Source organism: Chlorocebus sabaeus, chromosome 12 (assembly GCF_047675955.1).
Source record: "Chlorocebus sabaeus isolate Y175 chromosome 12, mChlSab1.0.hap1, whole genome shotgun sequence".
In the NCBI taxonomy this organism is placed as follows: Eukaryota; Metazoa; Chordata; class Mammalia; order Primates; family Cercopithecidae; genus Chlorocebus; species Chlorocebus sabaeus.
In genome coordinates this window covers 48,702,241-48,723,990 of record NC_132915.1, presented here as the reverse complement: position 1 = coordinate 48,723,990, position 21,750 = coordinate 48,702,241, and the positions used below count along the sequence as shown (strand labels likewise).

General features: G+C 44.6%; 1 protein-coding gene across 2 annotated transcripts in view; it reads right to left on the bottom strand.

The window, feature by feature from the left end:
* ACER2 (alkaline ceramidase 2) overlaps window positions 1-21,750 on the bottom strand; it is a 71,995-nt gene that overhangs the window by 31,007 nt on the left and 19,238 nt on the right. The window contains exon 2 of one of the 2 annotated variants that reach the window (XM_037998359.2): window positions 9,431-9,500. Coding sequence is in view for 1 of the 2 variants with exons in the window: in XM_007969130.3 (XP_007967321.1) it covers window positions 5,973-6,080 (108 nt within the window). In the remaining variant the exon portion in view is untranslated. Of the gene's footprint in view, window positions 1-5,972; window positions 6,228-9,430; window positions 9,501-21,750 lie in introns of those variants that run through there. The other variant, XM_007969130.3, reaches the window with a different exon arrangement.

Here is a 21,750-nt window from a genome sequence, read left to right as displayed (position 1 = left end):
CCATTTAGAAGCACTATATTGCCATATGCTTCAAATAATACTGAAATTACACTATTGCTTCTGCCTAGTCCATCTACCAAGGCTGGCTGGCCCCCACTGTACCTTTTAAAGACATCAATATATAGAAAGGAAAAGAACAAATTAGTGGAAGACTTTCTCCAAGACAAAAAGATGAACACCAAAAGAAATACAAAAAAGCAAATCAGTCATGGTTTAAAAACGGGCTCATGGCTCCATCTCTACTGAGATGTATCCCTCAAAATTGTATTGGTCACTGAAATTGTAGAATAGTTCACTCAAGGGGTATATTTTAAAGCCTATTGTTAGATTATAGCATGCTCACAGCTCACTGCAGCCTTGAGCTCAGCCTCCTGAGTAGCTGGGACCACAGGCATGTGCCATCATGTCCAGCTAATTTTCACATTTTTTGTGGAGACAGAGTAGGGTTTTGCCATGTGGCTCAGGCTGGTCAAGTGATCTGCCAGCCTCAGCCTGAGCTCAAGTGATCTGCCAGCCTCAGCCTCCCAAAGAACTAGGATTAGAGGTGTGAGCCACTGTGCCTAGTCCACGATTTTTAAAATGTTATTATTTCCTTAGAAAGTTCTTCATTCTATGAATTTCCACATAACATTTGCAAATGTTATGTGGAAAAATAACAAATAAAAAAATAACAACAACAACAACAAAAAATAACAAATAACAAAATAATCTCATGAACATACTGCAGTCTCATCCTGATGCATCTGAATGTGCACTTTCCAGACAGAGGGTAAATAAAGACAAAACAACAGGCTGCACATATTCTGGACAGCAGGTTCATAAATGGCTGAGGACTTTTACCCTGGCTGATTGGATTGCCTGTCCATCTTTATTGTGTGCTGATTCCTACCTACCCATTCCATTGTTTTACTTCTGTTCCTGCGACGACCAACTGTTATGGTTTGCCTGGGACTGAGGGGGCTTCCCAAGGCATGGGACGTTCAGTTTTAAAATCAGAAAACTCTCAGGCAAAAACCCAGGATGGGTTTGGTCACCCTATTCAGTAGCCTTCTTGCAAAAACCACCACTCTATCCTCACAGTACATCAATCCCATGCACACTACTAATAACACCCTCAGCGGCTTGTACACACCTCTATCATAGCCCTCACCACCCAGATGACTTACAGAGCTGGTCTCTGTAATAAGCACACAGTTGTTGCCCAGTAAATGCTCAGACTGATAGATCAACCGATAGATTCAGCCTAAAGAGAGTGGGATGTAGGACTTGGCATATAACGAGAGGTCTATTTATCTTGATGACTGGGGACAGAGCGGAAAGTGACAGATCATGAGCTGATTTTATGCATGTATTTTGCTTCAAGATTCTTTTCAGCCATCAGTTGACTTCCTTCTGTCCTCAAGTCCCTGCTGAGCAACAGAGTCCCCAAAGGCCAAGCTCAGTGGGTAAAAGGCAGACCCAGCTTTTCTCCAAAGTGGCTAGGTCTATGTGACTGGGGCCTTAAATCTTTTCTTTTCTTTTTTTTTTCTTAAGATGGAATCTTGCTCTCTCACCCAGACTGGAGTGCAGTGGCCTGATCTCGGCTCACTGCAACCTCCACCTCCCAGGTTCAAGCAATTCTCCTGCCTCAGCCTCCCGAGTAGCTGGGACTATAGGTACATACCACACTTGACTAGTTTTTTGTATTTTTGGTAGAGATGGGGTTTTGCCATGTTGGCCAGGCTGGCCTCAAACTCCTGACCTCAAGTGATCCTCCCACCTCAGCCTCCCAAAGTGCTGGGATTACAGGCGTGAGCCACCGTGCCCAGCCAGGGGGTCTTAAATCTTAAAACATAAAAAGGAATTCAATTCAATAAAATTTGTATTTAGAAGAAATAGTACAAAATGTGCACAAATAAAAGGCTGTGAAAGGAAATTACATGTTCATGGAAGAGATATTAGGCTTGGCTGAAGCAAAGGATGATAAAATTTGAGGCAATAGAGATTTGCATAGGCCAAAGCAAAATGTTTTGTATGCCCAAACATTGTCAGTGGAAATCAGTGCACTCTCTTTAGTGTGCCATTTCACACTAATTATCAGCATTTAAAGCGAATATCCTCCTTGACACAGCAATCCCCATCTAAGATTACTACTTGCAAAAGTACACCCAGATGCATGAATGAGGATATTCACTGAATCACTGTTCAAAAACCAAAATGAAAACAATAAAACAAACAGAAACTATATGAAATGTCCATCAATAAGGATTAGATAAATAAATTATGATCAATCCATTAAAGGGAGTACTGTATAACCATTATAAACAGGAAGAGAGCACTATATGAGCTGATATGGAAATATCTCCAAGACATATTAAGTGAAAAACACAAGGTATGTAAGAGTTTACACAGTACGCTCTCAAATGGGTTGGAAAAAAACTTCAAGTATTCGTGATTTTGCTATACATGCTTTTGTTGTTGTTGTTGTTGGGTTTTTTGTTTGTTTGTTTGTTTTGAGACAGAGTCTTGCTCTGTCACCCAGGCTGGAGTGTGCAGTGGTGCGATCTCAGCTCACTGCAGTCTCCACCTCCCAGGTTCAAGCAATTCTTCTGCCTTAGCCTTCTGAGTAGCTGGGATTACAGTCACGTACCACCACAACCAACTAATTTGTCTGTATTTTTAGTAGAGATGAGGTTGCACCATGTTGGCCAGGTTGGTCTCAAACTCCTGATCTCAAATGATCTGCCTGCCTTGGCCTCCCAAAGTGCTGAGATTACAGGCGTGAGTCACTGCCCCCGGCCTTATACGTGTGTATTTTATATGCACACACAGATACATGTGCTTTTTACATGCCTAGAAAATATCTAGAAAGATACAGAAGGGTATTTTTCATGCTACAACTTACATACTCTAAATTTTTTACCATGATCATATTACTTTTACAATAAACAGTAATTTTAAAAACTACTTTAAATAAACTTTTTTCCTATCAAAAACTATGAGTTTTATCCTAGAGCTAAAATGGTCCCAAGACAGGAGTTTTAAGTTATGCAATGGCTAAATAATAAATATCTATTCTATGCCAAATAGATAAATCTAAGTTAGATACAGTGGCACTTATAGCTTCAAGATAACTCTCTTGGTAGAGTCAAATGGATCAAGTTCTGACTTCAGCTGTGCTAAGCTTTTGACGACAGCAAGTTACATAAACTCTCTAGGCCCCAATTTCCACCTTTAACAAATGGATATAATAAATAGCACCCATTGTCTAGGGTGAGTATAGAGTACCCAGCAGAGCTTCAACACATAGCAAATAAGTAATGGTAGATAGTAGTATCTGAAGGTGTAGTAGTGATGTGCTACCCCTAAGACCCATTAAGAAGGTTCTAGATCCCTCTCCCAGTCTTCTCCTGATTTAACATTGTCAATTCCTCCAACTTTTTCTCAAAACTGGCAATTATTATTAGTTTCCTATAAACTGGGTAATTAGACCTGTTGCCTTATTATGAGGATTTAAGAGGATATTTATCACCACATAACAGTTCACTGTCTTTCTCAACACAGGAGTAAGATAAGCATGGGAATGTCCTGTGATAAGCATCAAAATATAAGTAGTACGTAAGAACACAGGGGAAGAAGGCCGGGCATGGTGACTCACGCCTGTAATCCCAGCACTTTGGGAGGATTGCTTGAACCTGGGAGGCGTCGCAGTGAGCCAAGATTGCACCACAGCACTCAAGTCTGGAACAGAGCAAGACTGTCTTAAAAAAATTTTTTTTTAAATAGGAACAGAGGGGAAGAAACATTTTTTGCTAAATTCTTTGGACCTACACTCAACAAAGCTAGGCAATGACCTTATTATCTGACACCTTACGCTCTCTGCTTTGCCAAGGCGATTTTTGTGATTTATGAGTATTCCAAGGAATAAAGTTTGTCAGATGGGCCAGCTGGACTAATCAGCCAGACACTGCAGTTGAGGATCAACCGTTCATTTCTGAAAACGACTTTAGCACTCACTACGTAGAGTAATAGCTCCAATGGGACTAGATTAAAAGTGAAGACAAACTCTCCCTTTCATCCAGCCCTACGACTTTCAAGACAGACTCAGAGAAGCAATATACTAGCTTTTTTAGCCAAAATAACCAAGCTTGACCCTCCCTCTCTGTAGACCCCAGACTTCACATATAATAACCTTGCTAAGTGTGTGAGAACCTGTCATCAAGCTGTCTTTTCTTCTTGAACTCTGGTGAAATCCTTACTCTTTCACCATATTCATTATTTACAAAAGGACAACTTGTGTTACCACTGGTGTTTCTCCTTATTGAAAGTACCCAGAACTACTCCAGCCCATCCTCTGTGTGCAACTATTTACCCCTGACAGCATGCTCTGAGAGGTTATGCAATAGATAAGTCATGGCCACTTCCACTCACTGTCTTTCATAGTTGCTGTAGAAAGCAGAGGGCCAGGTTTTCTTTGAGACCCTGTTGCCCAGGCTAGAGTGGAATGGCGCGATCTCGGTTCACTGCAGCCTTCAACTCCCAGCCTCAGGTGATCCTCCCACCTCAGCTTCCCAAGTAACTGGGACAACAGGTGCGTGCCACATGTCCAGCTAATTTTTGTATTTTTTTGTAGAGATGAGGTTTCACCATGTTGCCCAGGTTGGTCTCGAACTCCTGGATTCAAGCGATCCACCCAAGTGCCTTGGCCTCCCAAAGTGCTAGGAATACAGGAGTGAGCCACAATGCCCAGCTTTAGTTTTCTTAAGGAACTAACCTAATCATAAAAAAAAAAAAAGCAGGAGTGTTTGTATGGAAGCCAGCCATGGATTTCAGCACTGAGGGAAGGGAGAGGCCAGACTTCTGATTGTGGCCCCAGCCATGCCAGAAATGTGAGCATGACAGCTCCCTCCACAACAGCCCAGTTTTCTCATCAGATGAATAAAAGGGCAGGGACTAGATCATCTGAGATTCCTGCAGGCAGTAAACACCTGACTCCTGCCAAAGACATTCTCTCTAGCAAATCCAGAAGGAAAAGTCCTAAACAACAACCTCAAATTCACAGTGACCCAAACCAGGAGTTCCTGTTTTCCTTGTTTGGGCGGTGAAAAGATAAGCCGCAGAAATGACCACGCAAAGTCTCACATTCTGTACCAGGATTCTGAGCCATGGAAATACACAAATAAGAGGCATTTCCTCTCCCAGCTGCAACCCTTCCCTACCACAAGAACTAAAAACACCCAGGATTCTGTAATGGGGAAGTTTCTGCTCACCCTTATCTAGGGACCTAGACAAGTCCAAAACCCGCACATTATCACTCCCAAACTTTCCTTTCAACCCTCAGACTTCAGAACTGGAGAAAGCACAGTCCTGGGGGAGTTGAATTAGCGGCTTGCGCAAGACAGGACACTAAAGGCAAGAAAAAAAGAACGAGTAGTAATTAACTTGGTTTTGACCAAAAATAACTCGACCATTACAGGCATGTTCTTGGGGTTGGGGCAAGTCTGCCTGGTGGGAGTGACCCCAGCCGCGGGGACCTGCCGGGGGCGTGCTCTTCCCAGCACTCCCAGAGCAGGTATTCAGGGCAAAAACGCACAATGCGACCCAAGTGCGTCACGCCACAGAGATCCCAGGGGAGGAAGAGACTTGTCCCGGCAGGTTCACCGCCCCCAACTGACCCAAACAAGGAGAATGGGCTGACATAGTCCCTGGTTCTGGACGCGTGAGGGCCAAACAAGACAATAGGACCATCACACACACAACACAAAAAATGACAGGAGGAGGAAGAGGAGCCCAGCTGTCGGGAATGGGGACAGGAGAGGAGGACAGATGGAGAACTGGAAGGAGCGTGCCGAGGAGGGGGTGTGGACTGACTCAGCCCCTGGAGAGAATGCCCCCAGATACGCGCAGGGACCCACGTCCAGCTTCCAGACGCTGCGGCGGGGACAGCCCCCTCCCGCCGGCCAGCCTGCCTTCCCCTCTCCCGCGCCCCGCACCGTGTTGTAGAACTCGGCGATAGCAGGCACGATGGTGTAGTTGTCCTCGCACCAGTCCACCTCCGAGCTGCCAGCCTGCAACTGGTCCCACCAGTGCGGGGCGCCCATGGCCACCCTGGAGCATTGGAGCAGCTGCTCCCGCAGCCGAGAAGAGCCCAGAGCTGCTGCAGAGGCAAACCGCGGCGACAGCCCGCGGCGACAGCGGCTTTATGAAGTACCGGGCAGCCGCCGGATGTGCGCCTCCCAGCCGGCCTCCCGCGCTCCGCCCCGCCTCGCCTTGCCTAGCCTCTGGGACGTGACTCGTTCGCAGGCCCTCCCCGGCCCCGCCCCCTGGGAGGCCACGCCCACCACGGGGCGGGACCCGCGTGGAAGGAGGGGTCCAGGGTGGGGCACCGGGAGGCGGGGGCCGGGCTCCAGACGCTTCCAGACTACCCAGCACCCGGCAGGTGGCCAGGGACTCGATGGTGCTACCCACGCCTGCCCACGCCCATCTCCTGGCTCAGACTCGCAGGCGCCCCCGGATTGAAGGAGCGCCAGAACTCTCCCTGGCAAAAAATTTAAAATAAAAAGAAACCCAGGAGGACCTGGACCTCTCTGGACTCAGGGAGAGTTTGCAGCAATTTTGCTGCGCCGGGCGTTGGACGCCAATGCTCACACCAGAGAAGTGCCCTCAGTCCCTCCGAGGCCGGACGCCACTCGCTGCAGTCACTGTGGCAGGAAGACCTTCCTGGCTGCTGGAGCAGGCTGGGTCGCCCACTCCCTGGGGGAGCACTTCTATTTAGAGTACGTTCCTGCCCTCCCTCCCCTTGGCTCCAGCATTAGGGCTTAATCTAGCCTTCGATATGGGGACTTAGGCAAAGGGTCAAACGTCAGCCATCCCAAACTGCAGAGGATGTAGTGTGGCACCTATGACATCTCCAAGATATCGAGGTTCAAGAGGTGATAGATAACATACATATGCCAGGGGCTATCTGAAGAGTTTCCATGTATCACTCATTTAGTGTGCCCAGCGGAGACCCTGTGAGGGACTTCTATTAGCAAGTGACAGAGCTGGAAATTAAATTCAGGCAAGATGTCCTCAGATCCAGTCATAAGTAATTTCTTTTGCTTCTGTAACTGTTCTGCGGTTTCTAAATGAAAGTCAATCTGGTTCCCAGGATCCCTGGAGGAAAGCCACCCTCTGTGTGTATGTGGTGGCTCCCGTTCTCCTTCCTTGAAAGGTTGTAGGATTCTAGGTCAGGACAGGGGCAGAAGAGGCCCCGGGCAGCAGCCCATTGGTGACTGTCATTAGGACGTCTTGCTCGGACTGCAGGATACCCTAAAGCCAGCAGCTCCCCAGGGTCTGCCCTCTCTGGGCCTGAGGGTCCAGCAGGACCCTGGGTGGTGCTTCAGTGTCCTATGCACCAAGTGTTTGTCTGCCCACCGGTACCCACAGAGCCATGTACAAGTCCCCAGAGATGTCCATCACTGACAGAAACTGCAAGCCCCGCCGCCTCTCCTAGTCTCTAGAAAATCCAGGTTTGTCCCCCAGGGGCCAAACCACACTCCTCCTTTCGTCTTTGTCCCAACTTCTATCCCTTCCTCCTGCTTTACAGGCAATTCCACTGCCCTCTGGAGCCCAAGTAGAAGATGCACTCTTACCTTCCCTTAGGGTCGATTTACTCAGACCTACAGGATACCCCGTGTGAGCTGGCCACCTAAGAAGGGCGGTTGGGGGCCGGGCGCAGTGGCTCACGCCTGTGATCCCAGTACTTTGGGAGGCCGAGGCGGGCGGATCACGAGGTCAGGAGATCGAGACCATCCTGGCTAACACGGTGAAAACCCGTCTCTACTAAAAAATACAACAAATTAGCCGGGCATAGTGGCGGGAGCCTGTAGTCCCAGCTACTCGGGAGGCTAAAGCAGGAGAATGGCGGAAACCCGGGAGATAGCGCCACTGCATGCACTCCAGCCTGGGAGACAGAGCGAGACTCCGTCTCAAAAAAAAAAAAAAAAACTTTGGGAGGCCGAGACGGGCGGATCACGAGGTCAGGAGATCAAGACCATCCTGGCTAACCCGGTGAAACCCCGCCTCTGCTAAAAAAAAAATACAAAAAACTAGCCGGGCGAGGTGGCGGGCGCCTGTAGTCCCAGCTACTCGGGAGGCTGAGGCAGGAGAATGGCGTAAACCTGGGAGGCGGAGCTTGCAGTGAGCTGAGATCTGGCCACTGCACTCCAGCCTGGGCGACAGAGCGAGACTCCGTCTCAAAAAACAAAAAACAAAAACAAAACAAACAAACAAACAAAAAGGCGGTTGGGGGTGGATGTTTCCCACAGCCACAGAAGAAAGATACATCAGTTAATTTCTGTGTCTCAAAATGCTACACCAACTGTTCAGCAATAGAATTTTCTATGTAGTCAATATTTTACTTCTTCCAACAACAGTTTACTTGGAAATATATCCATATTCATCAAAATATAATAGTATTTTTTTAAAAACCATTATTTTATATGCCAGGGATTCTCAAAGTGTGGTTCCTCCCTTTCTTTTCATATTCATTCTCTTACCAGTGTACACTGGAGTTTCCCAGAGGATACATAATGTGTGATGTCATTACCTCTCTGACAGCTAATGGAACATGTGCTTGTGATTCTTTGGTATTAAAAGTCTGTTTAAATCTCTAATATGGTCACTACTGATATTACCATATAAACCACAAGTTCTCCAGTGTTCTCAATATTTTTTAAGAGTGTAAAGGAGTCCTCAGACGAAAAAGATTGAAAGTTGCTGTTAAAAAGAAAGATATTCCTGGCCGGGTGCAGTGGCTCATGCCTGTAATCCCAGCACTTTGGGAGGCCAAAGCAGGCAGATCACCTGAGGTCTGGAGTTCGGGACCAGCCTGGCGAACTTGGCAAAACCCCGTCTCTACTAAAAATACAAAAATTAGTAGGGCATGATGGTGGGTGCCTCCAGCTACACAGGAGGCTGAGGCAGAAGAATCACTTGAACCCAGGGGGCAGAGGTTGCAGTGAGCCAAGATCATGCCACTGCACTCCAAATTGGGCAACAGAGCAAGACTCCATCTCAAAAAAAAAAAAAAAAAAAAAGAAATATTCCCAATTAAACTATCTGTAATACTTTTTCATCGTTTAGAATTTTTAGTGAACAAGCACAGACTTAGACCTACATTGTTATCATACATCTCTTGTGCATACATAAGAAGGAAGGTATAAGCAAAAATAAATTCATTAAAGAATTCCTGTAATTTCTTAACATTCAGAATCTCTATTATTCTTCTGAGTCATTTTTGAGCTTATAGTCATTGGAGTCTGTGTCGTTCATACAGAAATGTCCTCTGTGTCCTTAATTACTATGTGCTAATAATGCAGCATTTCTTAAAACTATTCCACTACTGTTTTCTTGCAAACTACTGATACCTGTTTTACAAATTTTGATGCTGGGACTCTCCTGATCTTACCTGAAGGTGTCAATGGAAGGTTTCCAGACAACAGGGAGCATGTTTCTTTTCCAGATGGTCCTTATATAATCTGTTGAGAGAAACATGGAGATTACAGTTGACAAGTCATCCCACCGGGAATAACCACCAAGTTTGTACATGTGCAGGCAGTGACACCACATCACAACCATGACCTAGCCAACCATAATCATAAAATGCCATCCATGGTAAAATGCATCAGGATTTCAGAGATTTAACAATGCAAAACAATGTGAGTTTTAGCACCAGTGAAATATTAAATTTGCTGAATGTCATTCATCCTTCTTTCCAAGTCTTGCTGAGGGAATGATGGGAGTTTTTCATCCTCCACAGTAGCTCTTATTGTCAGTGACAATTGTAGTTCAAAATCAGTCAGCCACCTTGGTTCCTTCTAATTACAACTGCACAGAGACCGTACTTGAGCCACACTGTCTCTAAAATTTTGTTTTCATAGCTCTCTCCATTGTTAACATTTTTTTTTTTTTTTTTTTTTTTTTAGGCAAGGTATCCCTCTGTTACCCAGGTTGGAGTGTAATGGTGCAATTTCAGCTCACTGCAACCTTGACCCCCACCCCCGGGACTCAAGTGATCCTCCCACCTCAGCCTCATGAGTAGCTAGGATCACAGGGGTGCACCACAATGCCCAGCTAAATTTTGTATGTTTTGTAGAGACAAGGTTTCATAATGTTGCCCAGGCTGGTCTCGAACTCCCGGGTTCAAGTGATCCCTTGAGCCTCCCAAAATATTAGGATTATAGGAGTGAGACACTGCATCCAGCCAACATTTTTTAAATAAATACAATATTAGTAATTTAACAAGAGGGCCTATCAGGAGGTTATAAATTTTAAAATTGATTTATATTAACTGCATGATGCCTTAGAAACTACTGCTAGTAGTTGAATACAAAATTCTGATGTCTACTGTAAACTAAGTTTGTTGAGGGAAGGATGCAGTGACAGCAAGGAACAGAACTCCTGAGTTCCAACGATTTGGCTTATAATGCTTTTGGCCTACATGACTCAGTGATACAGATCCATAAGGGAGCAGGTTTGAAGGAACAGCCCTTGCAAGGAATTCAGAATGCCAGCACCTTCTATTTTTACATAGTGTATAACAATGTTTATTTGGTATAAGTAAATATCTGATAATAAATATCCAGTTCAGCTGGTTCCACAAGTGGAAATTATCAAGTCACAAAGTCTTCCCTGGGGTAAAAAATGCAGGCACCTGTGTAAATGAAGCAAGACGTGCCTGATCAAGGATGAAATTGTATGTATCTTCCTGTTTGACTGGAGTTTTTCACTGTGGTCCTGCTTGTGGCCCATTGTTAGGCCAGTGGTTAAGGCCAGCCCAGCAGCAGCAACATCCCCTGGGAATCTTTTACAAATGCGAGTTCCAGTCCCCACCCTAGATCTATTGGATCAGAAACGCCGGATGGAGCCCAGCAACCTCTGGCTTCACAAGCCCTCAGGTGATTCTGACTCACGCTCAGGCTCATGATGAGGAAACCAGGGGCTCTGAGTCTGCCCAGGACCCCTTCAGCTCAGAGGAAAACAGAAGCCAGCAAGACTGTGCTTGTTTTGCTAAAATCTGAGGCAGTTTTCAGGCTCAGAGTTGTAGATGAGAGTTGTAGGAACCAAGTCCTCACTAGAGAAACACTGCTGCAGCCACTGCAGAAGGTGCTTGTGTTAACTGGGACAGGTGCCGCTCCTTTACTGACAGGCCATCAGTGGTAAATTCTGCTGTTGTCAGTAGGCCTCTATTTAGAAATGCCACTCGTGTGTGTGTGTGTGTTTGTTTTCCTTTTTATGGAGACGTGTCTTGCTATGTTGCCCAGGCTGGTCTCAAGTGATCCTCCCACCTTGGCCTCCCAAAGTGCTGGGATTACAGATGTGAGCTGCCACACCCAGCCAAGATCACAAAGCCAGCAGAGGATGGTTTCCATCCAACAACCTCTGGGTTATGGGTCCAGCACGCTTCCACTGCACCACTCTGCTGTTCCCTCTCTCCTTTTTCTAATCTGCACTGGAAAACCACAATGTTAACCTCTCTCCTATCGGGGGAACCGGCCCCCAGTATTTCAACGTAGGTTCTTTCTTTTTTCCCTAAGTGTCAGCTGGTCTGAGAAATAAAGAGAAAAAGTATAAAGAGTGGAATTTTACAGCTGGGCCGCTGGGGGTGACATCACATATCGGTAGGCCCGTGATGCCACCTGAGCCGCAAAACCAGCAAGTTTTATTAAGGATTTCAAAAGGGGAGGGGGTGTACAAGCAGGGAGTAGGTCACAAGGCTCATATGCTTCAAAACGCAAAAAGGAGAACAAAGATCACATGCTTCTGAGGCCAATAAAGATCACAAGGCAAAGGGCAAAGCAAAGATCACAAGGCAAAGGGCAAAATCAAAAACTCCTGATAAGGGTCTATGTTCAGCTGTGCACGTATTGTCTTGATAAACATCTTAAACAACAGAAAACAGGGTTTGAGAGCAGAGAACTGGTCTGACCTCAAATTTACCAGGGAGCGGTTTTTTCCCCACCCTAATAAGCCTGAGGGTACTGCAGGTGACCAGGGTGTATTTCAGTCCTTATCATAACTGCATCAGACAGACACTTCCAGAGGGGCCGTTTACAACTCCCCCAAGGAATGCAATTCTTTTCCTAGGGTCTTAATATTCCTTGCTAGGAAAAGAATTTAGCTATATCTCTCCTATTTGCATGTCCATTTATAGGCTGTCTGTAAGAAGAAAAATGTGGCTCTTTCTGCCTGACCCCACAGGGAATCAGACTTTATGGTTGTCTTCCCTTGTTCCCTAAAATCGCTGTTATTCTGTTCATTTTCAAGATGCACTGATTTCATATTGTTCAAACACACATTTTATAATCAATTTGTACAGTTAACACAATTATCACAGGGTCCCGAGGTGACGTACATCCTTAGCTTATGGAGATAATGGGATTAAGAGATTAAAGTAAGACAGGCATAAGAAATTATAAGAGTATTATTAGGGAAGTGATAAATGTCCATGAAATCTTCACAATTTATGTTTCTTCTGCCAAAGCTCCAGCTGGTCCCTCCATTCGGGGTCCCTGACCTCCCACAACACTCCCCTTTTTCTAATCTGCACTGGAAAACCAGAATGTTGGGTTTAGAATGAAACATGATAATTGCTAAAACAGAGGTACACATGTGCAAGCAGAAGGGCAGGGCCCAAGTCTGCAATGAGAGTCATGGGAGGTTTCACAGAGGAGGTAGCCTCAGAACTGAGGTTTATAAGATGAACAGGATTTTACCAGGCAGAGCACTGGGGGGAGAAATGGAATCCTACAGAAGGAACAGCCCATACAAATGGATAGAGGTCTGAGAAAGCATACACGTTCAGGAAACTTCAGAAGCACAACCTGACCTAGAAAACCAATAAATGATATGAAGAGTAAGTCTTTTTGTTTTGTTTTGTTTTTGAGATGGATTCTCACTGGTCACCCAGGCTGGAGTCAAGTGGCACTATCTTGCCTCACTGCAACCTCTACCTCCTAGGTTCAAGTGATCCTCCCCCTCAGCCTCCCAAGTAGCTGGGATTACAGGTGCACACCACCACACCCAGCTAATTTTTGTACTTTCAGTAGAGATGAGGTTCCACCATGTTGGCCAGGCTAGTCTCAAACTCCTGACCTAAAATGATCTGCCTGCCTCAGCCTCCCAAAGTTCTGAGATTACATCTGTGAGCCACCACACCTGGCCAAGAGTAAGTCTTTAAGAAAGAAAATCCTGATGGCAGAAAAATAAATTAGATTTCCAAAACTACTGGTAAGGTCTTTCAGTAAACCAGGTAAAGGATGATATGGGCATGACTAAGGCAATCATTCATTCCTTTACATGCTGCACTATGCCAGACACTTTTCTAGGTGCCAAGGGTTAAACAGTAAGCAAAACAGACACCATCTCTGCCCTCACAGAGCTTTCGGTCTAGGGGCTGTCAGAAATTAAATAAGTTCATAAATAATTACAGTTGTCTCACAAGTGTCACGAAGGAGAAGTATAAATTCCACAACAGCCAATAGCAGTAGATGTGGCCTAGTCTCAGGGCATCAGAGAAGGCTTCCATGAGGAAGCTGAGAGAAGTGAAGCTTAAGGCAGGGGTAAACAGAATCAAAATAAAAGATGCAATTGAAATACAAAATGGCAATTGTGATAGATTATACTATTGATTCCAAATATTTGAACATACTTTCTCAGTCCATGAATATGAGACTTGGCTTTGTCATTTGCTATGATCATTGTATTGGTCCATTTTCATGCTGCTGATAAAGACATACCTGAGACTGGGCAATTTACAAAAGAAAAAGGTTTATTGGACCCACAGTTCCACATGGCTGGTGAGGCCTCACAATCATGGCAGAAGGCAAGGAGCAGCAAGTCATGTCTTACGTGGATGGCAGCAGGCAAAAAAGGGAGCTTGTGCAGGAAAACTCCAACTTATAATAACCATCAGATCTCATGAGACTTACTCACTATCACAACAGCAGCATGGAAAAGACCTGCCCTGATGATTCAATTACCTCCCACTAGGTCCCTCCCACAACACATGGGAATTCAAGATGACATTAGGGTGAGGAGACAGCCAAACCATATCAGCCATGGAACTGATTTACACAATGACTGAACTTTGAAAGCTATTCCTAGTTTTACCATTCCTTTTTATTCCCTCTGCTGTATCCCAAATTGGAGCTTCTCTTCAGCCTAGATCCTGGAATGAAAAAGACCAGAGCTTCAGTCAACCTACAGCCAACATATAACTTGAAGAAAAAATAAAACAGTGTTGTTGGCCAGGTGTGGTGGCTCACACCTATAATCCCAGCACTTTGGGAGGCCAAGGTGGGCGGATCACAAGGTCAGGAGTTTGAGACCATCCTGGCTAACACGGTGAAACCCCGTCTCTACTAAAAATAGAAAAAATTAGCCAGGCGTGGTGGCGGGCACCTGTAGTCTCAGCTACTCTGGAGGCTGAAGCAGGAGAATGTCGTGAACCCGGGAGGCAGAGCTTGCAGTGAGCCAAGATCGCGTCACTGTACTCCAGCCTGGGTGACAGAGTGAGACTCCATCTCAAACAAACAAACAAACAAACAAACAAAACTTTGCGTTGCAAACCACTGAGATTTGGAGGGATTTTCTCTTACCCCAGCATAACATAATGAGGGCTGACAAATACAGGAGAATTAATAAAACTAAACTACTGATTAGAGATCAGACATGAAACAGTGGAAAACATAGAAGACAGCTTCAAATAGTCTAGGCTGAGTGATCAGAAAATAAGTTACTAATCCAAAATAGAAAATAGAAGGGAAAGCAGTGATTCAGGTTTTGACTTGTTGAATTAAAGGCGCAGGCTAGTGAGAATTAGTATTAGCAACAAGAATATCTGGGAAGAGATATTCTCTTGGCAACTGAAAAGGCAAGTTAAGATACCATAGACAGGTCACGATTAGAGAGATTTGTTAATCAGGAGGACAGATGAGATACTTGAAAGCCATAGCAGACAAAGAGAATGGAGGTCTGGGGCTAGTATGTGGGATGTATCTCCTTGGACACACTTACATTTACAGAGGCCTGAGTTATGAGGAGACACAGGTCCTGGCTGACGAGGAGCAGGAGCAGTCAGAGAGACCTAGAGAGGACCAGGTGGGCGGGGCTGATAAATAAGGGGTGCAATGCCACCCATAGGCTTGCCAAAAAAAAAAAAAAAAAATCCACAAACAAACCAACCTAAACCAGATCAACACACTAGGTCTCAGAGCCATTTTACAGGGACAGAATCAGGTGGAGATTTTTTTTTTTTTTTTTTTTTTTTTTTTTTGAGATGGATTCTTGTTCTGTCACCCAGGCTGGAGTGCAATGGCACGATCTTGGCTCACTGCAACCTCCACGCCCCAGGTTCAAGGGATTCTCCTGCCTCAGCTTCCTGAGTAGCTGGGACTACAGGCATGCACCACACTCAACTAATTTTTGTATTTTTAGTAGAGACAGGGTTTCACCATGTTGGCCAGGCTGGTCTCAAACTCCTGAACTCAAATGAACCCGCCTCAGCCTCCCAAAGTGCTGGAATTACAGGCGTGAGCCACCGCGCCCAGTCAGAGATCTTGTTGAATGTTAAAAATGCAGATTCTGATTCAATAGGTCTTGAGTGGGGTCCAAGATTATGCTTTTCTAACAAACTCCCAGGTGATGCAGATGCTGCTGATCCATGGACCACATTTTAGTAGCAAGACTATGGAGAACAGAAGAAATGACAACATGCAGATACAATTGATAAAAATCCAGATTATGAGAAACTGTGACAGCCCAATTTCTTAAACAAAAGATGGAGAGAAAACCTATAGATTAAGAGACTTGAGAGACAAAACAACCAATTGCAATGTGTAGACCTTATGTATATCCTAAATCAGTTTGTGAAAACATACTTCTTAGGACAGTGGTGGGAATGTGATATCTGATATTAGAGAATTATTGATTGGGGGTGATGTGATCACAGTTTGATGGTTCTGTTTTTTAAAGTGACATTTCAAAGGGCTACACACTGTAGGATGTTCTATTTTTAACGACATTTTGAAAAATATAAAACTATAGGAACAGAAAACAGATGTGTAGTTGCATGGAGGTTGGGCAGAATTCACTGCAAAGGGATATAGGGGAATTTGGGGAGGGGACAGAACTGTTCTATATCCTGATTGTGATGGTTTTATGACCGAATAAGCTTATAAAACCTCAAAATTAGCCTAAAAAGGGCAACTTACAACATGTAAATTATACCTCAATAATAAACTTGAGCAAAGCCAAAAAGACACAAAAAAAGGAAAGTTGTTGTTTAGAGACACATACTGAAATATTTACCCATAAAGTATATGATCTAGGATTTGCTTTGAAATAAAGGAGGAGAGTGTCACTATGGGGGTGTAGACGGAGCAACATTGGCCTCAAATGGATAATTGTGAAAAGTGGGTGGTAAACACATTAAACTAATCTCTCTACCTGTATCTGTTTTAAAATTTTCATAATAAAAGAGTTTTATTTTGGCCGGGCATGGTGGCTCACGCCTGTAATACCAACACTTTGGGAGGCCGAGGTGGGCAGATCACCTGAGGCTGGAAGTTTGAGACCAGCCTGACCAACAGGGAGGAACCCGTTTCTACTAAAAATACAAAAATTAGCTGGGTGTGGTGGCACAAGACTGTAATCCCAGCTACTCGGGAGGCTGAGGCAGGAGAATCACTTGAACCCGGGAGGCGGAGGTTGCAGTGAGCCAAGATTGCACCACTGCACTCTAGCCTGGGCAAGAAGAGCAAAATTGCATCTCAAAAAAAAAAAAAAAGAGAGAGAGAGAGTGTTTTTTTTTTTTTTTTAAACCAAAGAGGCAAAGGGCTTCATGTGGCTTCATAAGCACCACAAGCACCAACATAGCCGAGAACTGCAAGAACACAAGTTGGTGAGTGAGGGCGAGGGCTTGGCCTTTACCTACGGGGACACTTAAGAAAGCAGTTCTGGCCGGGCGTGGTGGCTCACACCTGTAATCCAAGCACTTTGGGAGGCTGAGGTGGGTGGATCACTTGACATCAGGAGTTCAAGACCAGCCTGGCCAACATGGTGAAACCCCGTCTCTACTAAAAATACAAAAATTAGCCACATGTGGTGGCATGCGCCTGGAATTCCAGCTACTCAGGAGGCTGAGGCAGGAGAATGCTTGAACCTGGGAGGCAGAGGTTGCAGTGAGCTGAGATCACACCACTGCACTTCAGCCTGGGCAACACAGCAAGACTCTGTCTCAAAAAAATAAAGCAGTTCTGGTCCAGCCTGTGGTTATTACCTTTCCTCTTCATTCCAGAGAGCATAGGACTGGCAATGGGAGGCTACACCTGTGAGGGAGCAAATAGCAAACAGCCTCTCCAAGAGGGCCCCCACCCTCTCTCTTCATGAGACGGTCCTTGTACCCAGTGAAACTTTGGTAAATAAGCTGATTATCAGCTGTCTGGGTGGGGTCCAGGTGATACTGTGGCCACAGACTCTCTGGAACCAGGAAGATAGAAAGGTAGATACTGGTCAGTGTTATGCTCTACAATCCAAGGGGCCTCTTGGGGCCGGGCTGTGAGGGAATGGGCAGTGGCACATCAGAGACTACCTGTCACACCTGCTGGAAGGGCTGCATCACAATGGCCTGTAGATTTCATCCTTCCCTCACTCTGCCTGTGTTCAGCCTTTCAAAAACCAAAAAAACACTCTGGGAAAATGCAGGTGGCGTCAAAGAAGGAAATGAAGAGGGAGGAGGCCAGATTGGGGTAAAGTGTGATATGGGGCAGATGACATTTACATGGCAGAAAAAAAAGAGGTACAGAGATTGGGCAGGAACTTGAAGACAGGTTATGGGATGCTCCTTTGGTGTAAGAGAATCTTGAGCAAATGTAAGCCTAAAGAAAAAGAGCTTGAGTAGAAATATTCAAAATGCAAAAAGAAAAAAGGGTAATTTATTGCAGTATAATCTAGTGTTAAAAATATATATATATAAAAAAGGGTAATTAATTAAACTAAATCCTGAAGAAGATGAGAAGAGATAGAATTAAAAATTCAAGATCTTTCCATTTGCCTGAAGACAAGGGATGGCATGGAGTAGCCAAGTATTGTTGTGTCTCTCCTGGCATCCCTTCTTTTTCCAAGACCTTCTGCTCCCTCTTATTCAATGAAGACTGCCCACCTTCCACCTCCCACCTTCCCCCAACTCCCAACTCCATTCAGATGGCTACCATAAGAACAACCATGGTATACACTGTGACCTGACTCTGTGGCTAACATTCATTGGTCCAGGAGTGAGTGGTGATCTAAGCTGGCTAATCAGAATGCCTTTGTGGGAATTTCAAATCAGAATCGAGCTCTTCCAGTTCCACATGGTTGACTGACGAAATGGAGATATAAACCTGGGCACTATTGGTGGCCTGTTCCACCAGATGACTGGGCAAGCAGAAATAGTTAACAGTAGAGAGAATAACGATGCTGTCCCAAAGAAGGCTGTATAGAAAGAGCTAGTAAGGAGTCCCTGGCTCCAGCTATATGCCCAGGATCCAGCCACAAACAGTTTCCCAAGATACCCCAGAAACTTTATAGTAAAGTCACATTTTTGTTTAAGCTAGTTGGAGTTGGGTTTATGCCACTTAAAATCAAATGTCCTAACAGAACCCTATGCTAAGAGGGGAATGTAGAGAGTAGATATGAATACCTTGACACGTTTTGAGGATGAGAGAAGATAAAGCAGTTCATATTTCTGAAAGAAGTGGGAGAAAACATTGTCTACTGAAAAGGAGGGGGTAAAGTATGTCAGGGCCTTAAAGGCAGTGGAAAAGATTAGGACCAGTGAGCTCACCCTTTATTCTCTAATCATAACAGATAAAGGTAAGGATCTGAAATATAGTATATTCAGTAGGAGGCAGTCATTGCCAGGAAAGTTGCAGACCAGCCACCAAGAAGCCATGAAAAAGATCTTTAATCTTTCTCATTAACAATGCAGTGGCCGGGCGCGGTGGCTCACGCCTGTAATCTCAGCACTTTGGGAGGCCGACGTGGGCAGATCATGAGGTCAGGAGATTGAGACCATCCTGGCTAACACAGTAAAACTCCACCTCTACTAAAAATAGAAAAAATTAGCCAGGCATGGTGGCGGGCACCTGTAGTCCCAGCTACTCGGGAGGCTGAGGCAGGAGAATGGTGTGAACCCAGGAGGTGGAGCTTGCAGTGAGCCGAGACTGCGCCACTGCACTCCAGCCTGGGGCAACAGAGTGAGACTCTGTCTCAAAAAAAAAAAAAAAAAACGCAGCTTGGGAAACAAATGATACAGTAGTTAGGAGACACTTGACCCTCCTCTGAAGTGAAAAAATTCAAAGAAATTTCACCCTAGAAATATTTGATGGTTCTCAAAATGAATATACCACAAGCACTTAGATCTGTCATCACATACAAAAAGTTAGTGTACTTTAGGACAAGCATTTTAAATGAACCTTTCACAGGATTAGTGACATTTTTAGAAAATAATATGTGTAGCCAGGTGCAGTGGCTCATGCCTGTAATCCTAGTACTTTGGGAGGCCGAGGCGGGCGGATTACCTGAGGTCAAGAGTTCGAGACCAGCCTGGCCAACATGATGAAACCGTGTCTCTACTAAAAATACAAAAATTAGCTGGGCATAGTGGTGTGTGCCTGTAATCCCAGCTACTAAGGAGGCTGAAGCAGGAAAATCACTTGAACCCAGGAGATGGAGGTTGCAGTGAGCTGAGATTGTGCCATTGCACTCCAGCCTGGGTGACAAAAGCAAGATTCCATAAGAAAGAAAGAAAAAGAAAGAAAAAGAAGGAAGGAAGGAAGGAAGGAAGGAAGGAAGGAAGGAAGGAAGGAAGGAAGGAAGGAAGGAAGGAAGGAAGGAAGGGGGAGGGAGGGAGGGAGGGAAAGGAGGGAGGGAGGGAGGGAGGGAAGGAAGGGAGAAAGAAAGAGGGAGGGAGCGAGGGAGTCTAAATAATACGTCATCTCCTTGCATACTTCAACTAACTACAAATGAATCATGAATTTTTAGTGTCCACCTTTCCAGCCAGTCAATGAGGAACAGGAAGAGGATGGGGTCCCAGTATCTCTGAGCCACACAGCTCCCCCTGCCATCTTGGTGGTGCTCCTGGGTTCTGTGTGGTTTCCTACCAGAAGATGAACTCAACCAGATTAAATCCCACTCTCAACTTCCACCTGTGGACCGGCTGAAACCCCAGGGCCAATTGTTGCCAGAATTGTTATCTGTTCTTGTCAGGCCCAGAAGGGTCTTCTTCCAGCCTCTAGGTAGATATGGCCTTAGTTCTCCTAAGGGAATCAGTCCATTTGCATGATCCGGGTGTCTATAATGTTGTCATTTTGAAAATGCTGTATTAAGGGAATCACATGGAACGTAACCTTGCAAATGGTTTTTGTGGTTTTTTTTTTGTTTGTTTGTTTGTTTTTCACTAAGCATAATTCTATGGATATTTATTCAGGTCACTGCATATATCAATAGCTCTTGCTGTGTATTGCTAAGTAGTATTCCACGGTATGGATATACCAATTTGTTTAACCATCATCACCCATTAAAGGACATCTGGGTTTTTTTTCCTTTTCTCACATTTTGCTATTACAGATAGTAGCTGATATCAACATTCATTATAGGTTTTGGTGTAAATACAAGTCATCATTTCCCTAAGGTAAATGTCCAGGTATGAAATTGCTGGGTCTTATGGTAATTCCATTTTTATTGTTTTAGGATACTGACAAACTGTTTTCCAGAGTGAGAATCCTATTTTACATTCCCACCAGCAACGTATGATTTCCTAGTTTATCCACATCCCCACATTTGGTGTTGTCACTGTTTTTTATCTCAGCCATTCTGATAGTTGTGTAATAATATCTCATTATGGGTTTAATATACATTTCCCCAATAGCTAATGATGTTGAACATCTTTGAATGTGCTTAGTAGCCTTCTGCATAACTCCTTCAGTGAAAATCTCTGCATATCTTTTGCTCATGTTCTAATTGGATTGCTTGTTTTATTTTGGCTTCATTTATTCCTTCTGTAGCACTTTATTTAGATGTGAGTTTCTGACCTATATAATTTTCCTTCTCTCTGAAGAACTTCTTTGAACATCTCTTGCAAGGCAGGTATACTCCATTTTTTAACGCATAGGAAATTTTCATTACTCCTTCACTTTTTTTTTTTTTTTTTTTTTGAGACGGAGTCTTGCTCTGTCACCCAGGCTGGAGTGCAATGGTGAGATCTCAGCTCACTGCAAACTCCGCCTCCCCACTTCAAGGGATTCATCTGTCTCAACCTCCCCAGTAGCTGGGAGTACAGGCGCACCATCACGCCGGGCTAAGTTTTATATTTTTACTACAGACAGGGTTTCACCATATTGACCAGGCTGGTCTCAAACTCCCGACCTCAGGTGATTCACCCACCACGGCCTCCAAAAGTGTTGGGATTACAGGTGTGAGCCACTGTGCCCGGCCTATTGCTCCTTCACTTTTAAAAGGATAATTTTGCTAGGCACAGAATTCTAGGTTCATAGGTTTTTCTTTCAACAATTTAAATATTTTAGAATATTCTTTTCTTGCTTGCATACTTTCTGAAGAAAACTTTGATATAATTCTTACCAAGTAAGGTTACTGTTGAGTTTTATGAGTTTTTCTGTATATTCTAGATACTAGCCCTTTGTCAGCTATGTGCTTTGCAAATAATTTCTCCCACTCTGTAGTTTGTCT